The sequence below is a fragment of the Schistocerca americana genome, chromosome 1, assembly GCF_021461395.2.
Source record: "Schistocerca americana isolate TAMUIC-IGC-003095 chromosome 1, iqSchAmer2.1, whole genome shotgun sequence".
NCBI lineage: Eukaryota > Metazoa > Arthropoda > Insecta > Orthoptera > Acrididae > Schistocerca > Schistocerca americana.
Window position 1 is genome coordinate 478,569,744 of NC_060119.1, and position 22,536 is coordinate 478,592,279.

The window sequence follows — 22,536 nt, forward strand, 5'->3', positions numbered from 1 at the left end:
TTTTACCTCACACCTGGATCAAAGCCCAGAAAATTACGATTTATTGTTGGGTAGAGACAGGGTGACGTTCTGCTAAGGGCTACAGACATGGCGGAATGTTGCCACTATTATGAACAGTTTGAGAGAGCATTTCTGGATAAGTATTGGTCTAAGGTCATGCAAGAGAGGCTCAGACGTGAAATATTCAACCCAGCTCCGTTCAAATAGCAAGTATGGAAGCTTAAGGGGCCATTTTGAAAAATATTTGAATAAAACCCAGTATCTCAAGTAGATGTGCTGAAAATTTTAAAGAGCCATCTTTCTGCCCACACTAGGGAAAAACTCATTACCATTCCGGGCCACGACACCAAATACTTTCTATCTGTACTGGACTCAATAGATTTGATATACAAAGACAGACCAGTAAAACGCAAGCCTGTTAATGTGCTAATAGTGTCACAGAGATTTACAGACCAACAAGTAAACAACGGATTCATAGTACATCATGGATGGCAATCTTACCCCACACAGACCTGCGGTAATGGTAACGGTAATCGCAACGGCAATGGAGAAAGACATAAATTCAAAGGCAGATATAAAAGAAATGGGCAAACATTTACCAAAAACAGCTAGAACGGGCGAGTAGCATATGGCCAGCCTGTATCGTATGTACTGACACAAGCTATCGGCAATAATCAGCCGATTGCTTGGGAAACACAAAAAATACCAGACAACCGAATAACCCACAGTCAGCAGAATTCGGCCAGCAAAGTAACACACATGTGCCGAATAATGTGGAGAGGCAAAGAGAATTTCAGTCAAGAGCCTCACAGGATACTAATTGGTGTAACCAAACACCAACAGTCCACGTAGTAGAAATTACGCCTAACCCAGAGACCGATGCCACCGTAACACCAGAAAACTTGAATTGGTCACAATAGGCCCCCATTCTGTGACTTTGGAGGAGAGTGGAGACACAAGCTCGATCGCTGCTTGCTTTACCAGATATGATCATGATAGTGGTGTGAGAGATTATCTGTATCAAGGTAATGAGGGCACACACAAAAACCTGACACAGAGCGAGGTACAAGCTACTATTAAAGCCAAAATATTTGATCTTGATGTACCCATTGTGCTTGACACAGATGCTACGACTAATTTGATGTCACAAGGATTCCTGCAAAAATTGAAGAAATGTGGGTGTATACCCACACTACCAATCCAAAACTGTAAGGTACAAACTGCTACTGGTCAGAAATCGAAAGGAGTCAATATACAAGCCCTAATTCCCATACAATTAGGACAGTTTTCTGTAGGATGCAATTTTTTGATAGTAGAGAAATTAATAGTTGATTGTTTAATTGGTATGTATACATTTAGGACATGTTGTTGTTGTTGTGGTCTTCAGTCCTGAGACTGGTTTGATGCAGCTCTCCATGCTACTCTATCCTGTGCAAGCTTCTTCATCTCCCAGTACCTACTGCAACCTACATCCTTCTGAATCTGCTTAGTGTATTCATCTCTTGGTCTCCCCCTATGATTTTTACCCTCCACGCTGCCCTCCAATACTAAATTGGTGATCCCTTGATGCCTCAGAACATGTCCTGCCAACCGATCCCTTCTTCTGGTCAAGTTGTGCCACAAACTTCTCTTCTCCCCAATCCTATTCAATACTTCCTCATTAGTTATGTGATCTACCCATCTAATCTTCAGCATTCTTCTGTAGCACCACATTTCAAAAGCTTCTATTCTCTTCTTGTCCAAACTATTTACCGTCCATGTTTCACTTCCATACATGGCTACACTCCATACAAATACTTTCAGAAATAACTTCCTGACACTTAAATCTATACTCGATGTTAACAAATTTCTCTTCTTCAGAAACGCTTTCCTTGCCATTGCCAGTCTACATTTTATATCCTCTCTACTTCGTCCATCATCAGTTATTTTGCTCCCCAAATAGCAAAACTCCTTTACTACTTTAAGTGTCTCATTTCCTAATCTAATACCCTCAGCATCACCCGACTTAACTCGACTACATTCCATTATCCTCGTTTTGCTTTTGTTGATGTTCATCTTATATCCTCCCTTCAAGACACCATCCATTCCGTTCAACTGCTCTTCCAAGTCCTTTGCTGTCTCTGACAGAATTACAATGTCATCGGCGAACCTCAAAGATTTTATTTCTTCTCCCTGGATTTTAATACCTACTCCAAATTTTTCTTTTGTTTCCTTTACTGCTTGCTCAATATAGAGATTGAATAACATCGGGGATAGGCTACAACCCTGTCTCACTTCCTTATCAATCACTGCTTCTCTTTCATGTCCCTCAACTCTTATAACTGCCGTCTGGTTTCTGTACAAGTTGTAAATAGCCTTTCGCTCCCTGTATTTTACCCCTGCCACTTTTAGAATTTGAAAGAGAGTATTCCAGTCAACATTGTCAAAAGCTTTCTCTAAGTCTACAAATGCTAGAAACGTAGGTTTGCCTTTCCTTAATCTTTCTTCTAAGATAAGTCGTAAGGTCAGTATTGCCTCACGTGTTCCAGTATTTCTACGGAATCCAAACTGATCTTCACCGAGGTCGGCTTCTACTAGTTTTTCCATTCGTCTGTAAAGAATTCGTGTTAGTACTTTGCAGCTGTGGCTTATTAAACTGATTGTTCGGTAATTTTCACATCTGTCAACACCTGCTTTCTTTGGGATTGGAATTATTATATTCTTCTTGAAGTCTGAGGGTATTTCGCCTGTTTCATACATCTTGCTCACCAGATGGTAGAGTTTTGTCAGGACTGGCTCTCCCAAGGCCGTCAGTAGTTCCAATGCAATGTTGTCTACTCCCGGGGCCTTGTTTCGACTGAGGTCCTTCAGTGCTCTGTCAAACTTTTCACGCAGTATCGTATCTCCCATTTCATCTTCATCTACATCCTCTTCCATTTCCATAATATTGTCCTCAAGTGCATCGCCCTTGTATAGACTCTCTATATACTCCTTCCACCTTTCTGCTTTCCCTTCTTTGCTTAGAACTGGGTTTCCATCTGAGCTCTTGATGTTCATACATGTGGTTCTCTTATCTCCAAAGGTCTCTTAATTTTCCTGTAGGCAGTATCTATCTTACCCCTAGTGAGATAAGCCTCTACATCCTTACATTTGTCCTCTAGCCATCCCTGCTTAGCCATTTTGCACTTCCTGTCGATCTCATTTTTGAGACGTTTGTATTCCTTTTTGCCTGCTTCATTTACTGCATTTTTATATTTTCTCCTTTCATCAATTAAATTCAATATTTCTTCTGTTACCCAAGGATTTCTACTAACCCTCTTCTTTTTACCTACTTGATCGTCTGCTGCCTTCACTACTTCATCCCTCAGAGCTACCCATTCTTCTTCTACTGTATTTCTTTCCCCCATTCCTTTCAATTGTTCCCTTATGCTCTCCCTGAAACTCTGTACAACTTCTGGTTCTTTCAGTTTATCCAGGTCCCATCTCCTTAAATTCCCACCTTTTTGCAGTTTCTTCAGTTTTAATCTACAGGTCATAACCAATAGATTGTGGTCAGAGTCCACATCTGCCCCTAGAAATGTCTTACAATTTAAAACCTGGTTCCTAAATCTCTGTCTTACCATTATATAATCTATCTGATACCTTTCAGTATCTCCAGGGTTCTTCCATGTATACAACCTTCTATCATGATTCTTAAACCAAGTGTTAGCTATGATTAAGTTGTGCTCTGTGCAAAATTCTATCAGGCGGCTTCCTCTTTCATTTCTTAGCCCCAATCCATATTCACCTACTACGTTTCCTTCTCTCCCTTTTCCTACACTCGAATTCCAGTCACCCATGACTATTAAATTTTCGTCTCCCTTCACTATCTGAATAATTTCTTTTATTTCATCATACATTTCTTCAATTTCTTCGTCATCTGCAGAGCTAGTTGGCATATAAACTTGTACTACTGTAGTAGGTGTGGGCTTCGTATCTATCTTGGCCACAATAATGCGTTCACTATGCTGTTTGTAGTAGCTTACCCGCATTCCTATTTTCCTATTCATTATTAAACCTACTCCTGCATTACCCCTATTTGACTTTGTGTTTATAACCCTGTAGTCACCTGACCAAAAGTCTTGTTCCTCCTGCCACCGAACTTCACTAATTCCCACAATATCTAACTTTAACCTATCCATTTCCCTTTTTAAATTTTCTAACCTACCTGCCCGATTAAGGGATCTGACATTCCACGCTCCGATCCGTAGAACGCCAGTTTTCTTTCTCCTGATAACGACATCCTCTTGAGTAGTCCCCGCCCGGAGATCCGAATGGGGGACTATTTTACCTCCGGAATATTTTACCCAAGAGGACGCCATCATCATTTAATCATACAGTAAAGCTGCATTTAGGACATACCAACTACAAACTGATACAGGAAAAGGCCAATGTCATTTCACTGTGAATAACCAATTATTTGTAATAGACCTAATCAGAGGAAGTACTAATAGATGTAAAACTGAAGTTACACGTGACTTTGAAATTCAATTGGTTAATTCCATAGTTGTGTTTGTCAACACGTACAATAATGAGCAGTCGGCAGCAGAAGTAAATGTCGACAATATAAGCACAAAGGTAAGAGAATCAAAGTGCTTATCTCAAGAACAGCAAGCGAAACTAAGGGAACTGATACTTGCTAATATACATGTATTTGAAAAAAGACCAGGTATTATTAAGGATTTTGTGCACAAAATGGAAGTGTATCCTCATGAAACTTTACGTTCTACCTCATACCCTATACCATGGACAAAGAGGGAAGCAGTAAGAAATGAGATTACCAGGTTGCTTGAATGGGGCATAATACAACCATCATTTTCCCCTTATTGTAGTCCTATTTTGGCCATGAATAAGCCAGATGGCAAGGTGTGCTTCGTCCTAAATGCAAGTAACATTAATAAGATAATTGTACCAGCCCGAACACGTCCAGACAATTTAGAGAAAAAGCTTATGAAATTCCATAATGCTAAATTTCTTACTATAATCGACTTCCAGCCTTCATATTGGAAAATAAAGCTACATGACTAAAGGTGGAAGAATACCATCTTCATATGTGGGGGGGGGGGGGGGGGGGGGGCAGCAGCTACAAATTTCAAGCATCATCGTTTGGATTGAACATCTCATGACCTTTTAGTCACTACACCCACTTGGGTAGAATGTTTAAGATTAATTGACCTAGTACTGAGCCGCTTTTCTGAATATGGAGTAACAGTAAATCTCAAGAAATCTAATTTGGGACAAGAAAAGGTAAAATTTTTACAGCAGGAAGACACAAGCTGGAGTAAGGTAAGAGCAAAACTTACACATAACAGTGATGAAGAGTTAAAAATGTTTTTCACTATTCACAAAGGTGTTCCGTTCCATAGGAACCCTTCCAAACTATATCTTATACACATACAATGCTGGGGGCCATTATGGCACAGCAAAATGCTCAGTAAAATACATAAATATTGTTATTTCCCCAACATTAGATGAAGAGTACTACAGGTAGTAAAAAAGTGTATTGTTTGCCAGAAAGCAAAACATTCAAACATCTCCAAACAGATAGAACTACATCCTATTGCAGCTACGAAATCTCTAGAAAAGGTATTGTTGGATGTGGCTGGATGCTATCCCAGAGGTAAAGGGGGAGTAAAATGTATAGTAAGCCTGCATGATATTTTCACAAAATACATAAAATTGTCAGAATGTTACAGCCAGTTCAATAATAAGACGAATTAAAGAGGATTATTTTGCAAGAGTAGAAAAACCAAAAGTCATGTCAAAAGAAGACATATCTTGTTGGAGTAAATGGAAAGAGTTTCTAGATTCCAACTAAATCAAACACTGTTTAGTACCCAAATTTCATCCCGAAGCATCCTCCATAGAAAAGGTGTTTAAGGAATTCAACAGGTTTTTGAGGACTTATATACCTTGTAAACATACCAAGTGGACTGAATATGTCACTCCCTTCTTACAAGTTGTTAACAACCTCCCCATGGTACAAAATAACTTATTATTTTATATATACCTTGTATGTATAAAAAGAAAAGAACAAGAAAATAATAATAATAATAATAATAATAATAATAATAATAATAATACGGCTCATTACAAGCTCTATTACTTGAAGTTAAATGGCACTTTTCCAAGTTCCAAAATGATTACTTTCAAACATAACTTCACGTGTTTCTCTATGTTAATTAAATTATGTTATAAAACTTCTTTTCCTGTTTCCTTGAATAGTGGATATTCTGGTAAATTTCTTCTGTGGAGGTGTTACAAAGTGCAGCCATTTCAGCCAAAAAACTTTTATCATCATCTCAGTTCCTGTAATCAAGTAACTGTACATTACATAATGTTGGCCTTTCATTATACAAACTTATTAAAAGTTTAACTTTATCCTGAGTCCATGTCTTGGCAGCTTTATTCATCACTTTTTTTTGCTAACATTCACTTACAGTGGATATCCATTGCGAGAGTAGTCTCAACTGTCTTGACAACGCCAGTACAAATTTATGGAGCAGTCTGTTCGAGTGTCCATGTGGCGTAGCGGGTTCGCGCTAGTTTTTCATATATGTTTTCATTTTAACCTGGCATATCAAGTCTCTTTAGTGATTAGTTTCTTTTTATTTTTTTATTTATATTCATTTGTTAATTCTTTTTTTATTTATTTTCGTTTGTTAATTCTGTATAACATGTCTATGACATTTTTACATTTTATTTGCTGCATAACATTGTTCAAGTCTTGAACTTTCGAAATAGAGTAACTGCTCGTGTTTGGTAGGTAAAATGGACAATTCCTTCGCTCAGAAACATGCTAAGATCACACATTATGGCTCAAAACAAGCATTTCATTGGTACTTTTATTTAATGTGTGCATGAGAATGGCAAACTATATTACCAAGAAGTGGTAGTGTACAAACTGTGAAAGATGGCACAAATCTGGGCTGCAATAAGGCTGGTCAGCACTGTCAGAGTACTCTCAGCTCTCCTGACAATGCTGGTACAGTTTTTCTTGTCTGAGAGCAACAGCAAGCAGCTCTGGAGTGATGGAGGTTGGCATCTATACGAGAAGTCTAAACTTGCAGAGCACGACTATCTAAGGTCTTGCCTCACTCTTGGACACTGATGGCTAGGTGACTCTCAGCACTGTTTACAAGAGATGTGTTACTTGCAAAGCCTCTCCCACATGTATACCTAGTTTCACACCTAAAGAATTATGTACTCTTCAAATTAATGATATGAATATAATAGAGGGAAACATTCCACGTGGGAAAAATATATCTAAAAAGAAAGATGATGAAACTTACCAAACAAAAGCGCTGGCAGGTCGATAGACACACAAACAAACACAAACATACACACAAAATTCTAGCTTTCGCAACCTATGGTTGCCTCGTCAGGAAAGAGGGAAGGAGAAGGAAAGACAAAAGGATATGGGTTTTAAGGGAGAGGGTAAGGAGTCATTCCAATCCTGGGAGCGGAAAGACTTACCTTAGGGGGAAAAAAGGACAGGTATACACTCGCACACACACACATATCCATCCACACATACACAGACACAAGCAGACATTTGTAAAGGCAAAGAGTTTGGGCAGAGATGTCAGTCGGGGCGGATGTACAGAGGCAAAGATGAAGTTGAAAGACAGGTGAGGTATGAGCGGCGGCAAATTGAAATTAGAAATTAGCGGAGATTGAGGCCTGGTGGATAGCGAGAAGAAAGGATATGCTGAAGGGCAAGTTCCCATCTCCGGAGTTCTGACAGGTTGGTGTTAGTGGGAAGTATCCAGATAACCCGGACGGTGTAACACTGTGCCAAGATGTGCTGGCCGTGCACCAAGGCATGTTTAGCCACAGGGTGATCCTCATTACCAACAAACACTGTCTGCCTGTGTCCATTCATGCGAATGGACAGTTTGTTGCTGGTCATTCCCACATAGAACGCTTCACAGTGTAGGCAGGTCAGTTGGTAAATCACGTGGGTGCTTTCACACGTGGCTCTGCCTTTGATCGTGTACACCTTCCGGGTTACAGGACTGGAATAGGTGGTGGTGGGAGGGTGCATGGGACAGGTTTTACACCGGGGGCGGTTACAGGGGTAGGAGCCAGAGGGTAGGGAAGGTGGTTTGGGGATTTCATAGGGATGAACTAAGAGGTTGCGAAGGTTAGGTGGACGGCGGAAAGACACTCTTGGTGGAGTGGGGAGGATTTCATGAAGGATGGATCTCATTTCAGGGCAGGATTTGAGGAAGTCGTATCCCTGCTGGAGAGCCACATTCAGAATCTGATCCAGTCCCGGAAAGTATCCTGTCACAAGTGGGGCACTTTTGGGGTTCTTCTGTGGAAGGTTCTGGGTTTGAGGAGATGAGGATGTGGCTCTGGTTATTTGCTTCTGTACCAGGTCGGGAGGGTAGTTACGGGATGCAAAAGCTGTTTTCAGGTTGTTGGTGTAATGGTTCAAGGATTCCGGACTGGAGCAGATTCGTTTGCCACGAAGACCTAGGCTGTAGGGAAGGGACCGTTTGATGTGGAATGGGTGGCAGCTGTCATAATGGAGGTACTGTTGCTTGTTGGTGGGTTTAATGTGGACGGACGTGTAAAGCTGGCCATTGGACAGGTGGAGGTCAACGTCAAGGAAAGTGGCATGGGATTTGGAGTAGGACCAGGTGAATCTGATGGAACCAAAGGAGTTAAGGTTGGAGAGGAAATTCTGGAGTTCTTCTTCACTGTGAGTCCAGATCACGAAAATGTCATCAATAAATCTGTACCAAACTTCGGGTTGGCAGGCCTGGGTAACCAGGAAGGCTTCCTCTAAGCGACCCATGAATAGGTTGGCATACGAGGGGGCCATCCTGGTACCCATGGCTGTTCCCTTTAATTGTTGGTATGTCTGGCCTTCAAAAGTGAAGAAGTTGTGGGTCAGGATGAAGCTGGCTAAGGTAATGAGGAAAGAGGTTTTAGGTAGGGCGGCAGGTGATCGGCGTGAAAGGAAGTGCTCCATTGCAGCGAGGCCCTGGACATGCGGAATATTTGTGTATAAGGAAGTGGCATCAATGGTTACAAGGATGGTTTCCGGGGGTAACAGACTGGGTAGGGATTCCAGGCGTTTGAGAAAGTGGTTGGTGTCTTTGATGAAGGATGGGAGACTGCATGTAATGGGTTGAAGGTGTTGATCTACGTAGGCAGAGATGCGTTCGGTGGGGGCTTGGTAACCAGCTACAATGGGACGGCCGGGATGATTGGGTTTGTGAATTTTGGGAAGAAGGTAGAAGGTAGGGGTGCGGGGTGTTGGTGGGGTCAGGAGGTTGATGGAGTCGGGTGAAAGGTTTTGTAGGGGGCCTAAGGTTCTGAGGATTCCTTGAAGCTCCGCCTGGACATCAGGAATGGGATTGCCTTGGCAAACTTTGTAAGTAGTGTTGTCTGAAAGCTGACGCAGTCCCTCAGCCACATACTCCCGACGATCAAGTACCACAGTTGTGGAACCCTTGTCCGCCGGAAGAATGACGATGGATCGGTCAGCCTTCAGATCACGGATAGCCTGGGCTTCAGCAGTGGTGATGTTGGGAGTAGGATTAAGGTTTTTTAAGAAGGATTGAGAGGCAAGGCTGGAAGTCAGAAATTCCTGGAAGGTTAGGAGAGGGTGATTTTGAGGAAGAGGAGGTGGGTCCCGCTGTGACGGAGGACGGAACTGTTCCAGGCATGGTTCAATTTGGATAGTGTCTTGGGGAGTTGGATCATTAGGAGTAGGATTAGGATCATTTTTCTTCGTGGCAAAGTGATATTTCCAGCAGAGAGTACGGGTGTAGGACAGTAAATCTTTGACGAGGGCTGTTTGGTTAAATCTGGGAGTGGGGCTGAAGGTGAGGCCTTTGGATAGGACAGAGGTTTCGGATTGGGAGAGAGGTTTGGAGGAAAGGTTAACTACTGAATTGGGGTGTTGTGGTTCCAGATTGCGTTGATTGGAATTTTGAGGTTTTGGAGGGAGTGGAGCTGGAAGTGGGAGATTGAGTAGATGGGAGAGACTGGGTTTGTGTGCAATGAGAGGAGGTTGAGGTTTGCTGGAAAGGTTGTGAAGGGTGAGTGAGTTGCCTTTCCGGAGGTGGGAAACCAGGAGATTGGATAGTTTTTTAAGGTGGAGGGTGGCATGCTGTTCTAATTTGCGGTTGGCCTGTAGGAGGATGCTCTGAACAACAGGTGTGGATGTGGGAGAGGAAAGATTGAGGATTTTTATTAAGGATAGGAGTTGATGGGCGTGTTGATTGGCTGAGTGGATGTGTAGGTGAAGGATTAGGTGGGTGAGGGCAATGGATTGTTTGGTTTGGAACTATCCTTTCTTCTCGCTATCCGCCAGGCCTCAATCTCCGCTAATTTCTAATTTCAATTTGCCGCCGCTCATACCTCACCTGTCTTTCAACTTCATCTTTGCCTCTGTACATCCGCCCCGACTGACATCTCTGCCCAAACTCTTTGCCTTTACAAATGTCTGCTTGTGTCTGTGTATGTGTGGATGGATATGTGTGTGTGTGCGAGTGTATACCTGTCCTTTTTTCCCCCTAAGGTAAGTCTTTCCGCTCCCGGGATTGGAATGACTCCTTACCCTCTCCCTTAAAACCCATATCCTTTTGTCTTTCCTTCTCCTTCCCTCTTTCCTGACGAGGCAACCATAGGTTGCGAAAGCTAGAATTTTGTGTGTATGTTTGTGTTTGTTTGTGTGTCTATCGACCTGCCAGCGCTTTTGTTTGGTAAGTTTCATCATCTTTCTTTTTAGATGAATTATGTACTCTCATATACCCAACTGCCAGCAAACTAACTTTTTTCCTCTACAGTGAAAACAGTGGTCAAGAAAAAAAATGCTGCAAGACACAACAATAAGTTTTCAGCCCTTTCAAATTAAAATGATGTGAAGCAAGGAACTGAAATACTAAGGTTATGAAATCTTCCAATGACAAGCAATAAAACATGCTACTGACATCAATGAACTATCTGATCAAAATTGCTGGCATGCAGTTTAAATGAAGATATAATCAATAAGGCTATATAGGCAGCTTTCAATCAGCAGCTGCATGAGCACTACATTTCTGCTTTTGAAATCCAAGAGGCATAAAGTTTACCGACTTTTGTAAGTCTGTTTTTCAGTAACTACTACAAAAGATTAAGCACAAATGACTCTTGTCAATCAAAATAGTCATTAGATTAACTTTTTTCTTGTTGTGACATTAAAGTATCTATTCAATGAAATCTTCAATCAGATCTCATTAAAATAAAAGAATTCAACTGACTGATATTCATTATTTGATAAAGTTATTTCTTAGAATATCTTCTTTGGTACCTGTATAAAAAAAATAAAAAAAGAACAACATTAAGTATACATTCTACTGCATAACGCATCAAACTTGGCATATGTTACCTGCCTGTATAACAACATAGCCACAGGAATGGTAAATGGATTCTGTCCTTTTTCATCTGTAACCTCTGAACACAATGAGGTCAAATCATATAATTTTACTATGTCAGCATCCTTTCCTGCAAAATATGTTTTATTACATATAATTTACATATACACACATGGCAAAGCAGATTGAAAGTGATAGTCACAAGTAATGTACCTTTGAACAGCCAGTATGTGTGTCCAGCTTTTGTTGCATTTGATTTTAGAAATGAAAGGATATTTTGTGCTACATCCCTAATCACTTTTGGTGAAAATTTGGAATTTTCTAGGTGTGGAAGGTCTTCTGTTTTTATCAGTTCATATTTCTGTACAATGCCATCCAGATGATAACACATTACAAGTTCAGGGACATTGCACATCAGATTGTCCAACCAATAATCAATACCTGTCAGTACATTTATGGGCTTGGATGCATCCCTGTAAATGAATAATAATAGATACCTAAATTAAGAAAGTCAAATTAACTACAGTTCATCCATTCATTCACGGATGCCTGTCCTGTTGATCCCATCAGTAAGAACAACTTTCAGGGACATAGAACAAGTTGTGTATAAATCAATAAGAGACAAAGACATCATAAAAACTTAATCTGTATAGCGTATTAACATCACAACATTGTTTGATGCTTTTCATGCTCATGCTATCTAAATTTAATTGAGTAACTTAGTAATAACTGCAACTGCTATATCCTCATTTTTTTATTATACAGCTGCTTTTTATCTACCATTAGTAACTTAATATTTGCTTTATTACAATTTACTGCTATTTATAGTACATTATTACTTATCACACAATGTCACAACAAACATTGCTACTTGTGATGTAGCTCACAGAAATTTTAAATCCTTGGATTTAGATATTCAGAAAATTTGTAGAAAGAGTGGCTTATTAGGTACATTTTCAATTTTCTTTTGAACAGGAAAGGTTTTCCAATTTCTTGCTTCACTTTCGAAGGGAACATGATATATTACTGCCAAAGCACCATTACTCCATTCTGACCCTGCATGAAAGTTGTTTCTGTGTCTCGTATTGTGACTGTATATATCACAGTTCATAAGAAACTGGTTTATAATATCAGTAAAAAAAAACCATTAGGAAGTAACTGTATTGGGTAGAGAGGGCAAAAATTCCAAGATCCTTAAAAGGCTTCTGCAGGATGTACACTTGTCTACTTAACATAATATTCTTACTATCTTCTGTTAAAGAAATACTGTATTTACTGAAGGTGTACAGCCCCAGAAGCACAAGACAACAGAGGGTGAAAATATGTCTATTGGTCAACACAATGGGAGACATTTCTGATGGTATGAAACACTGAACTGAGCTTCTTGATTAGTTTATTCATATGTTGACTTCCTTTTAACTCGTAATCCAGCTAGCCCCCCAGGAATATCACATGCTGTGCTTCATTCAGTGTATGACCTTAGTGTTTACTTCTGGTGATAAAAGGTCATTATCACTTGTCTGAAATTGCATATTATGAGCCTTTATGCGATTAAGATTTAAACTGTTAGCTGTCAACCTGTTGTGGGCTGTTCAGCTATCACCCAATCTGCATCTACTATGGTTGAGAAAGCTTGTGTCGTCAGCAAACATTAATGTTTTGGAGGTGCCCTTTAAATTCATTGGAAGACCATTTATATGTCAGAAACAAGAGTGCACCCAATAACAATCCCTTTGCCACTCCACACTGTAATGTTCGCAATCCTCAGGGTAGTACTATGTACAAGATGCAGCCTGTTAATGATACCCTACGTTTTCTGTTACAGAGATAAGATTTCATCCTTTGCAAGAGGAATGTTATTACTGCCATAATTTGCACAATAACTGCACATACCTAAGTAATAAAAATGAAAGTTAAAGATATTTTCAGATATAATGTCAGAGTAGAACAATATGAAACAACTTTATACCAATCTTGCAGTTTTGGAAGACCAAAAAAGACAAAAGAGAAGAAAACACAAAGATGGTGACAATGATAGAACAGTAATTACACCTGTGTAAATTAGCAAGCTTTTTCTCCAAATCCTACCTTAGTCATCATCTAATAAGTTACTGCTCCAAAAGTCAGTGATGCAGATCAAAATATTTAGGAAACAGTGTCATGGTTTCACCTGACCTGCAGTCCCTCCTTACAAACTCAGGCCCTTCACAAGGACTAACACCTCAATACATAGAACTTCTCACACACCACGCACCCCCATCCATTGCCTTCTTCCTAAGAACCACAAACTCTATCATCCTGGCCATCCTATAGTAGCTGGCATCAAAGCACCTACCGAAAGTATGTCTGCCTTAATTGATAAGAACCTGCAACCCATAGTACAAAGACTTTCCTCCTATATTAATGATACTAACCATTTCCTAGATCCTCTGAAATCCATGACCATCCCATTCTCACCGCACACCTTGTTTGTCATTATTCATGCCACCTCCCTCTATAACAACATCCCCAATGTACATGGTCTGTCTGCTGCTGAACATTTCCTCAGTCAGCACTCACCTGATTCCAAACCTACGACTTCCTTCCTACTCACCTTAATCAACTTTTACTTACGAATAACTACTTCACCTTTGAGGGATAGACATATCAACAGATTACAGGTACGACCTTGAGAACAAAGCCGGCTTCTTCCTAAACCTACCTCTTCATGGGTCACTTGGAGGGGCCTTCCTGGGATCTATAAGTCTTCAGTCCCTGGTTTGGTTTAGATACAATGATGACATCTTTACCATATGGACTCATGGTGAGCCTGACCTGTTAAAATTCCTGGAATCTCTACCTACCTTCTTCCAATTAAATTTCAACTGGTCTGAATCCTGTGCCACTTTTTTGATGTTGATTTCATCCTCAACGAAGGACAGCTACACACTTCTGTCCACATTATACCTACTAACAAACAACAGTAGTTAGCTTTTGACAGTTGCCATCCCTTCCATGTCAAACATTCCCTCCCATATAGTCATGGCATTTGAAGCAAACATATTTGTTCGGGTGCAGACTCTTGAGAGCAGACTCTTGACACAGTAGCCTTCACTGGACATAATTACCCCACCAGCCTAGTTAAAAAAGCAGATTTCCCAATACTGGTATTGCTGAACCCTCCAAAAAACAGCTTTGGAGCACACGACGGTCACTCAGTATTACCCCGGTCAGCTACTTCGACAAAGCTGTGACTTCCTAAAATCATGCCCTGAAATGAGATTCATTCTGTCTGAGATTTTGCCCACCACACCTAGAATAGATTTTCTTCACCCTCCCAATCTCCGCAATATCTTTGTCAGACCCTATTCTCCTTCTGCACCCATCTCCCTACCCTATGGCTCCTACACTGGGTGCGTCCCCACAGTAAGACTTGCCCTATGCACCTTCTTACCACAACCTGTTCCAGCCCTGTAACTGACAAAACATATACTGTGAAAGGGAGAGCCACCTATGAAATGATACGTCATATACCAGCTGTTACGTAAACACTGTTCAGCTTTTTACATTGGCATGACTACCATCAAATTATTAATCAGGATGAATGGACATAAAGAGGGTGTACACTGGCCACATCTGATATCCTGCTGTAGAGCATGCTCTACAAAATGATACCTGTGACCTCGTTGCTTGTTTTACCTCATGCACTGTCTAGATTCTTCCCCCAGACACCAGTTCCTCAGACTCCGCAGTTGGGAACAAGCACTACAACATGTTTTTGGTTCTCGCAATCCACTTGGCCTTAATTTACATTAATTTCTTCTGTCTTGGCATTTCTTCACAGTAGCTACTCTTTTCTTCACTCAGTTTTAGTTGTCTGTATCTTTCATTGTCTTACCCGTCTATTTTTCACTGGTCTCCTCCCAAGTCTGTTACATATGATGCACTGAACTTTCCACTCTTATTAACTCATGCATGATGTTTAAGCAGTAATCTCTGTCTTGCATATTACCCTGTCTTCCACCTTTGACCTCTTAGGTTTTCAAATCTTGTCCAATGCTGACCCCCAACAGTCTTTTCTTCTCATCCCATCCTGTAAGTCTCTCCTGATACGCAATTTTTAGTGATTTTTCTGAAATCCACCCATTTTCCTACACACCTCTGGTTATTTTCCTTCCCCTTCAACCTTTCTGCCTGAAGAAGGAGCCACTGTCTCCAAAAGTTTGCCTAATTATAACTTACTTTATGTGTGTGTTCTGCCACCACTTGGTGAGTAGATTTTTTTAATCTATCCAATTAAAACACTTGTGCCTCTTATCTTATAATTGTTTAAAATTTAGATGGTTCAATATCTGCCAAAACATTCATATGAATGAAACTAATCAGTTTACAGTATTCTCTCAACAAACATCAATAAACCACTCTGGTGACAGTTCTACAGTGTATCAACTGTATCAAAGAAAATTCAACTGAGAAAATTAACAAATCATGTGACAGAATTGCTGGCCAGAAGATACGTTCACGAAACATAATATGTAGTGTTGTCAACAGACTCACATAAAAGTGAAAGTGAAGCACTTTCTAACTTTTGCAACAAAGATCTTCATCTACCCTCATTCTCTATGCCGATATGTCCCTGTCATCCTGGGATCTGAGTAATCTGCTTTTCTTTTATAACAACCTATCCCTCCCTCCTTCCTGACAAAGGAATTTGTTCCACTTCGACTTTTATACACGGTGAGTCAGGAGGAAAGGTACATGCTTTAAGGGGTGATAGTATTAGTGATACTGAATAAAAAGCTTTATATGGACTTAATGCCCTACTCCAAATGGTTTCCAAGATAGAACACATTTAATATTCATTGTTATTTATTTTCTGTGCTATCAAATATTGCCACTGTTTACAATGTACCACAACAGTGTAGAGCAAGTTGAGACGAACAGTTCGATATGGGACACTTGTTGCCTATCAAGTAGAGAAACTATCTCATATTGGCCTACAAAAACTATAAGCTACAGTGCATACGCGTGGAACAAGTTTTTCAACATTCTTGCGCTCTCTTCGCACAAACCATAAGTTCTAGGGAAAAAGATGAATAGGACCTTTTTTGTAGGAAATTTAATATAGTCTAATTTTGTATTGTGACACATTTTAGCTGGAGGGTGCAGTTTTCGAGTTATTCAAAAAAACATACAAAAGTGATATTAAATGTGTTCTATCTCTGGAGCCATTCAGAATATGGCATACATCCATATCAAGTTTTTTGTTCAGAATCACTAATACTGTCACCCCTCAAAACATGTACCTTTACTCCTGAGTCACGCTGTGTATGTCTATCCGTAGCGTTACACGTTTCACCTCTTGAAGGTAAGTACTGGTCAACAAAACTGTCATATAAAGTATCAGTTGTCAAACAATGGCAACTCCAGGTAGGAATATCAACAATGTAGGAAAAGAGAGACTGCGCAAATGACTGCCTGATTCAGGATGGAATAACAACATTATTAAGAAAAAGAAAGATTGGTACTCGTGATACAATATAGAGGAGATGTTGCATCGCAAAAAGACACAACAAAATGACTGCCATACATATTGAGGTTTTGGCAAAAAGACCTTTGACGTAAGCCTATAATGTGTGGGCACATAATGAAACAGCGAGGGATACAAGTGCCTCCACACCCAGCCTAGAGAGGCCCAGAGAAGTTGCCTCACAACCTGGACATGCGGCGTGTGCACAACAGCCCGATATACGCCTGGCTTGCCAGGCACTCTACTTCACTTATGTTTACTTGCTTACCACGTGCTCACTTACAAGACTATATACCGATGCTGTGTTCTATAGTTATGAGACTTTGTACTGCTCTTTACTCAATTTAGTTTAATTGTGGAGTTCTTCATGTGGAAGCAGAATAATATGTGGTTGGTGTTACTTCTGATTTTGTGTCTGTACAACGTTACAACATACTTGGCAATGAGTGCACCATTCTACTCCAGGTGCTTCGTTTCTTTGTTTCAATACACAGCCAACACATCGTTAGAAGAAGTTTTTCAACCTCTTGCTGAAAAACAGCGATCTCTCACCAACCAGCAGCAGGCTGGCACTAAGCTATTTGGCAGCTTCATTGGTCAACTGGTTCCACATCCATTGACATAGCCCCTACCATTTCCTCTGTATGATGATTCTGCGGGAGATTGTGACGCATATGAAAACGCCTTCGGCAAAATTTTTAAGCTTCAGTGTCATCAACCCCAATTTGTATAACGCTTTATTTTTGTCATGGATTTCTCCTCATGCTTATTACCTTTTGTCAGCTAGCTCCTCTTCAGGAAACTGCCAGTCTCTCTTTTGAGGAAATGTGTCAGTTGCTCACTAATTGTCGTTGCAAACATATTCACATTACTGCTGCTCGCACTGAGTCCTACTATGCGCTTAGCCATCATCGCCAGTTTGTCATCGCAGCCCACTGGGACTCATATGCTGATTCGATGGATTGTGATGCAACAACATGTCTGGATCCTGATAGGGAAGTTCATGAGTGTGTTTTGCAATGTGGAAATTCTATCTCTCAGATGTTCTGAAAATTGCTCACTATTTTGAAGTATCTAGGGCATCAGGTTGGTTGGTTGGTTGGTTTAAGGATTAAAGGGACCAAACTGCAGAGGTCATCGGTCCCTTTTTCCAAAATAATAAAAATACCCACAGAGAAGAAAAAACGTTCAACAGAATAGGAGACAGACGACACAGAACAAAAGAAACATAGACAAGGACCAGACAAAACGAAATAAAATCACATGGAGTGTGACGGTGGTTGGCCGACCATAGGAACAAAAAAAGGGAAAAGCTAACCACCGAAAACACATTAAGAACTTAGTTTAAAACCGTAGGCCAAAGGCCAGAATCAACACAAAACAATAAAATAAAACAGAAACACTCAGATTAAAGAATAAAAACTCCCTGCCCTAATAAAACGTAAAACTAAGGCAGCCATAACAGGGTCATCAGATAAAATGGCAGGGAGCATATCAGGCAGTGCAAATGTCTGCCTGACCACAGCTAAAAGGGGGCAGGCCAACAGAATGTGGGCCACTGTCAAAGCCGCCCCGCAGTGACATACAGGAGGGTCCTCCCGGCGCAGTAAATAACTGTGTGTTAGCCGGGAGTGGCCAATGCGGAGCCGACAAAGGACGACTGAGTCCCTGCGGTTGGCTCGCATGGATGACCACTACACAGTCGTCGTCTCCTTAATGGCACGGAGTTTATTGGGTGTGATCCGATCGCGCCATTCAGCGTCCCAAAGCACAAAAACTTTTCGGCGGAGGACTGCCCGCAAATCAGTCTCTGGGAGGCCAACATCCAGAGATGGTTTACTCGTGGCCTCTTTCGCCAGGCGGTCAACATGTTCATTGCTCGGGATACCAACATGACCGGGGGTCCACACAAAGACCACAGAGCGGCCGCAACGCGCAAGAGTATGCAGGGACTCATGGATAGCCATCACCAGACGAGAACGAGGAAAACACTGGTCGAGAGCTCGTAAACCGCTCAGGGAATCGCTACAGATAACGAAGGACTCACCTGAGCAGGAGCGGATATACTCTAGGGCTCGAAAGATGGCGACTAGCTCAGCAGTGTAAACGCTGCAGCCAGCCGCCAAGGACCATTGTTCGGAATGGTCCCCTAGAGTTAGCGCATACCCGACACGACCAGCAACCATCGAACCATCGGTGTAAACAATTCCAGAGCCCTGATACATGACCAGGATGGAATAAAAGCGGCGGCGGAAGGCCTCTGGAGGGACTGAGTCCTTCGAGCCCTGTGCCAAGTCGAGCCGAAGGCAAGGGCGAGGAACACACCACGGGGGTGTACGCAGAGGCGCCTGGAAAGGAGGTGGAACAGGGAAAAACCCAAGCCCGCAGAGAAGCTCCTTGACGCGTACGGCGATCGGACAACCCGACCGGGGCCGATGGTCCGGCAGATGGACAGCCGACTGCGGGAACAGGACACGGTAATTTGGATGCCCGAGCAAGCTAAAAACATGGGCAGCATAAGCAGCCCGTAATTGTTGGTGTCGTAACCGCAGTGGAGGGACACCTGCTCAACAAGGATGCTGTCCACAGGGCTGGTGCGGAAGGCACCAGTGGCAAGTTGGATCCCACTGTGTAGTATTGGGTCCAGCACCCGCAACGCAGAGGGGGATGCTGAGCCATAAGCCAGGCTCCCATAATCCAGACGGGATTGGATTAACGCCTGGTAGAGCCGCAACAGGGTAAATCGGTCGGCGCCCCAGCGGGTGTGGCTCAAGCATCTCAGAGCGTTTAGATGCCGCCAACACGCCTGTCTAAGCTGCCGGATATGAGGCAGCCAAGTCAACCGGGCATCGAAAACCACCCCCAAAAACCTGTGGGATTCCACCACTGAAAGAAGTTCGCCGGCAAGATAAAGCCGCGGCTCCGGGTGGACAGTGCGTCGCCGGCAGAAATGCATTACGCAGGTCTTGGCTGCCGAAAACTGGAACCCATGAGCTACAGCCCAAGACTGCGCCTTTCGGATAGCACCCTGTAGCTGACGTTCAACAGCTGCAATGGCAGTAGAGCTGTAATAAAGGCAGAAGTCGTCAGCATACAGGGAAGCAGAGACAGAATTTCCCACGGCCGCAGCGAGCCCGTTAATGGCTAATAAAAACAGGCAGACACTTAAAACAGAACCCTGTGGCACACCGTTCTCCTGGACGTGGGTGGAACTATATGAGGCTGCGACTTGCACGCGGAAGGTACGATACGACAGAAAATTTCTGATAAAGATCGGCAGAGGGCCCCGAAGACCCCATCCATGAAGCGTAGAAAGGATGTGATCACGCCATGTCGTATCGTACGCCTTCCGCATGTCGAAAAAGACAGCGACCAGGTGCTGACGGCGGGCAAAGGCAGTACGGATGGCCGACTCCAGGCTCACCAGATTGTCGGCGGCGGAGCGGCCTTTACGGAACCCACCCTGAGATGGAGCCAGAAGGCCCCGAGACTCCAGTACCCAAGTCAAGCGCCGGCTCACCATCCGTTCGAGAAGCTTGCAAAGAACGTTGGTGAGGCTAATGGGGCGGTAGCTGTCCACCTCCAAAGGGTTCTTGCCTGGTTTCAGAATGGGGATAACGATACTTGCCCGCCACTGCGACGGAAACTCACCCTCGACCCAAATACGGTTGTAAAGGTCGAGGAGCCGTTGCTGGCAGTCCACTGAGAGGTGTTGCAGCATCTGGCAGTGGATGCTATCTGGTCCAGGAGCGGTATCAGGACAAGCGGCAAGGGCACTGCGGAATTCCCACTCACTGAATGGAACATTGTACGATTCTGTTTGGTTGGTGTGAAACGAAAGGCTCAGACGTTCCATCCGCTCTTTAATGGAGCGGAAGGCCTTAGGGTAATTCGCAGAAGCCGAACTCATAGCAAAATGCTCTGCTAAGTGGTGTGCAATGACGTCGGGGTCAGTACAAACTGCTCCATTCAGTGAGAGCGCAGGGACGCTGACAGGTGGCCGATAGCCGTAGACGCGTTGAATCTTGGCCCAGACCTGCGATGGAGTGACATGGAGGCCAATGGTGGACACGTACCGCTCCCAGCACTCCTGCTTGCTTTGGCGGATAAGGCGGCGGGCCCGCGCACGCAGCTGTTTGAAGGTGATCAGGTGTTGAATGCAGGGATGTCGCTTGTGACGCTGTAGCGCCCGCCGGCGATCTGTAATCGCTGCAGCGATCTCAGGCGACCACCAAGGCACAGTCCGCCGCCGAGGGGACCCAGAGGAGCGGGGAATGGCAGATTTGGCGGCAGTAACGATGCCGGTGGTGACCGATTGAGCCACCGCATCAATGTCGTCATTAGAGAGAGGCTCAAGAGCGGCAGTGGAGGAGAACAAGTCCCAGTCAGCCTTATTCATAGCCCATCTGCTAGGGCGCCCAGAAGAGTGATGCTGTGGTAGTGACAGAAAGATCGGAAAGTGGTCACTACCACACAGGTCGGCATGCACACTCCAGTGGACAGACGGTAAGAGGCTAGGGCTACAGATTGAAAGGTCAATGGCGGAGTATGTGCCATGCGCCACACTGAAGTGTGTGAAGGCACCATCATTTAAAATCGAGAGATCGAGCTGCGACAATAAATGCTCAACGATGGCGCCTCGACCTGTTGCCACTGACCCACCCCACAGAGGGTTATGGGCGTTGAAGTCGCCCAATAGCAAGAAAGGTGGCGGCAACTGGGCTATCAGCGCAACCAGGACATGCTGCGAGACATCACCATCCGGTGGAAGGTAAAGACTGCAGACGGTAACAGCCTGTGGCGTCCACACCCGAACAGCGACAGCCTCTAAAGGTGTTTGGAGAGGGACAGACTCGCTGTGCAGAGTGTGAAGGACATAGAGGCAGACGCCACCCGACACCCTTTCATATGCTGCCCGGTTCTTATAACAACCCCGATAGCCACGGAGGGCGGGGGTTCGCATTGCTGGAAACCAAGTTTCCTGAAGAGCAATGCAGAAGAAAGGGCGAAGGCTGATAAGTTGTTGGAGCTCAGCTAGATGGTGGAAAAAACCGCCGCAGTTCCACTGGAGGATGATATTGTCCATGGCTGAGAAAGGCGTGAAAGGACTGGGAAGGCAATTTACGCCGCTTGTTCACTCACTGCCACCGATTCAGTACCCGTACGAGAGGCATCCATGGCGTCTGAGGGACCAGCGAGATCAAGGTCCTCAGCGGACGCCAGAAACTCGACTTCATCCTCAGACGCAGAGCGCGAAAGGTGCGGTGGGGTTGGTGCCACCGCAAGTTCTTTGGCCTTAGAGGTCTTTCTCTTGGACTTCTCTCACTGAACCTTGGGTTTCACCGGCTGGGAAGGCTTCACCGATTCAGTCTCCGGGACAGAGGAGGATCGTGAAGCCCTACGCCCGGCCGCTGGTGAGGACTTATGCCACTGGCGGCCGTCATCCTTCCCGCTGGTGGAACCATGGGAAGGGAGGGTCCCAAGGGAACTCTTACGGGCGAGAGTAGCCGAAGAAGTTAGACGCTTCTCCGGCTGAGAAGCGGGGACGGACGTCCCCGCCGGGTGGGAGGAGGTTGCTCCTGAGGTAGGTGGTGCAGGAGCAACAGGTTGGGTAGAGCCCCCCACGGACAAGGG

General features: G+C 43.4%; 1 protein-coding gene across 1 annotated transcript in view; it reads right to left on the reverse strand.

Annotated features, from left to right (window-relative positions):
* LOC124604130 (erythroid differentiation-related factor 1) overlaps window positions 1-22,536 on the reverse strand; it is a 235,027-nt gene that overhangs the window by 150,480 nt on the left and 62,011 nt on the right. The window contains exons 7-8 of the mRNA XM_047136452.1: window positions 11,607-11,866; window positions 11,412-11,523 (exon numbers count right to left, since the gene is read on the reverse strand). Coding sequence (XP_046992408.1) covers window positions 11,412-11,523; window positions 11,607-11,866 — 372 coding nt within the window. The remainder of the gene's footprint in view (window positions 1-11,411; window positions 11,524-11,606; window positions 11,867-22,536) is intronic.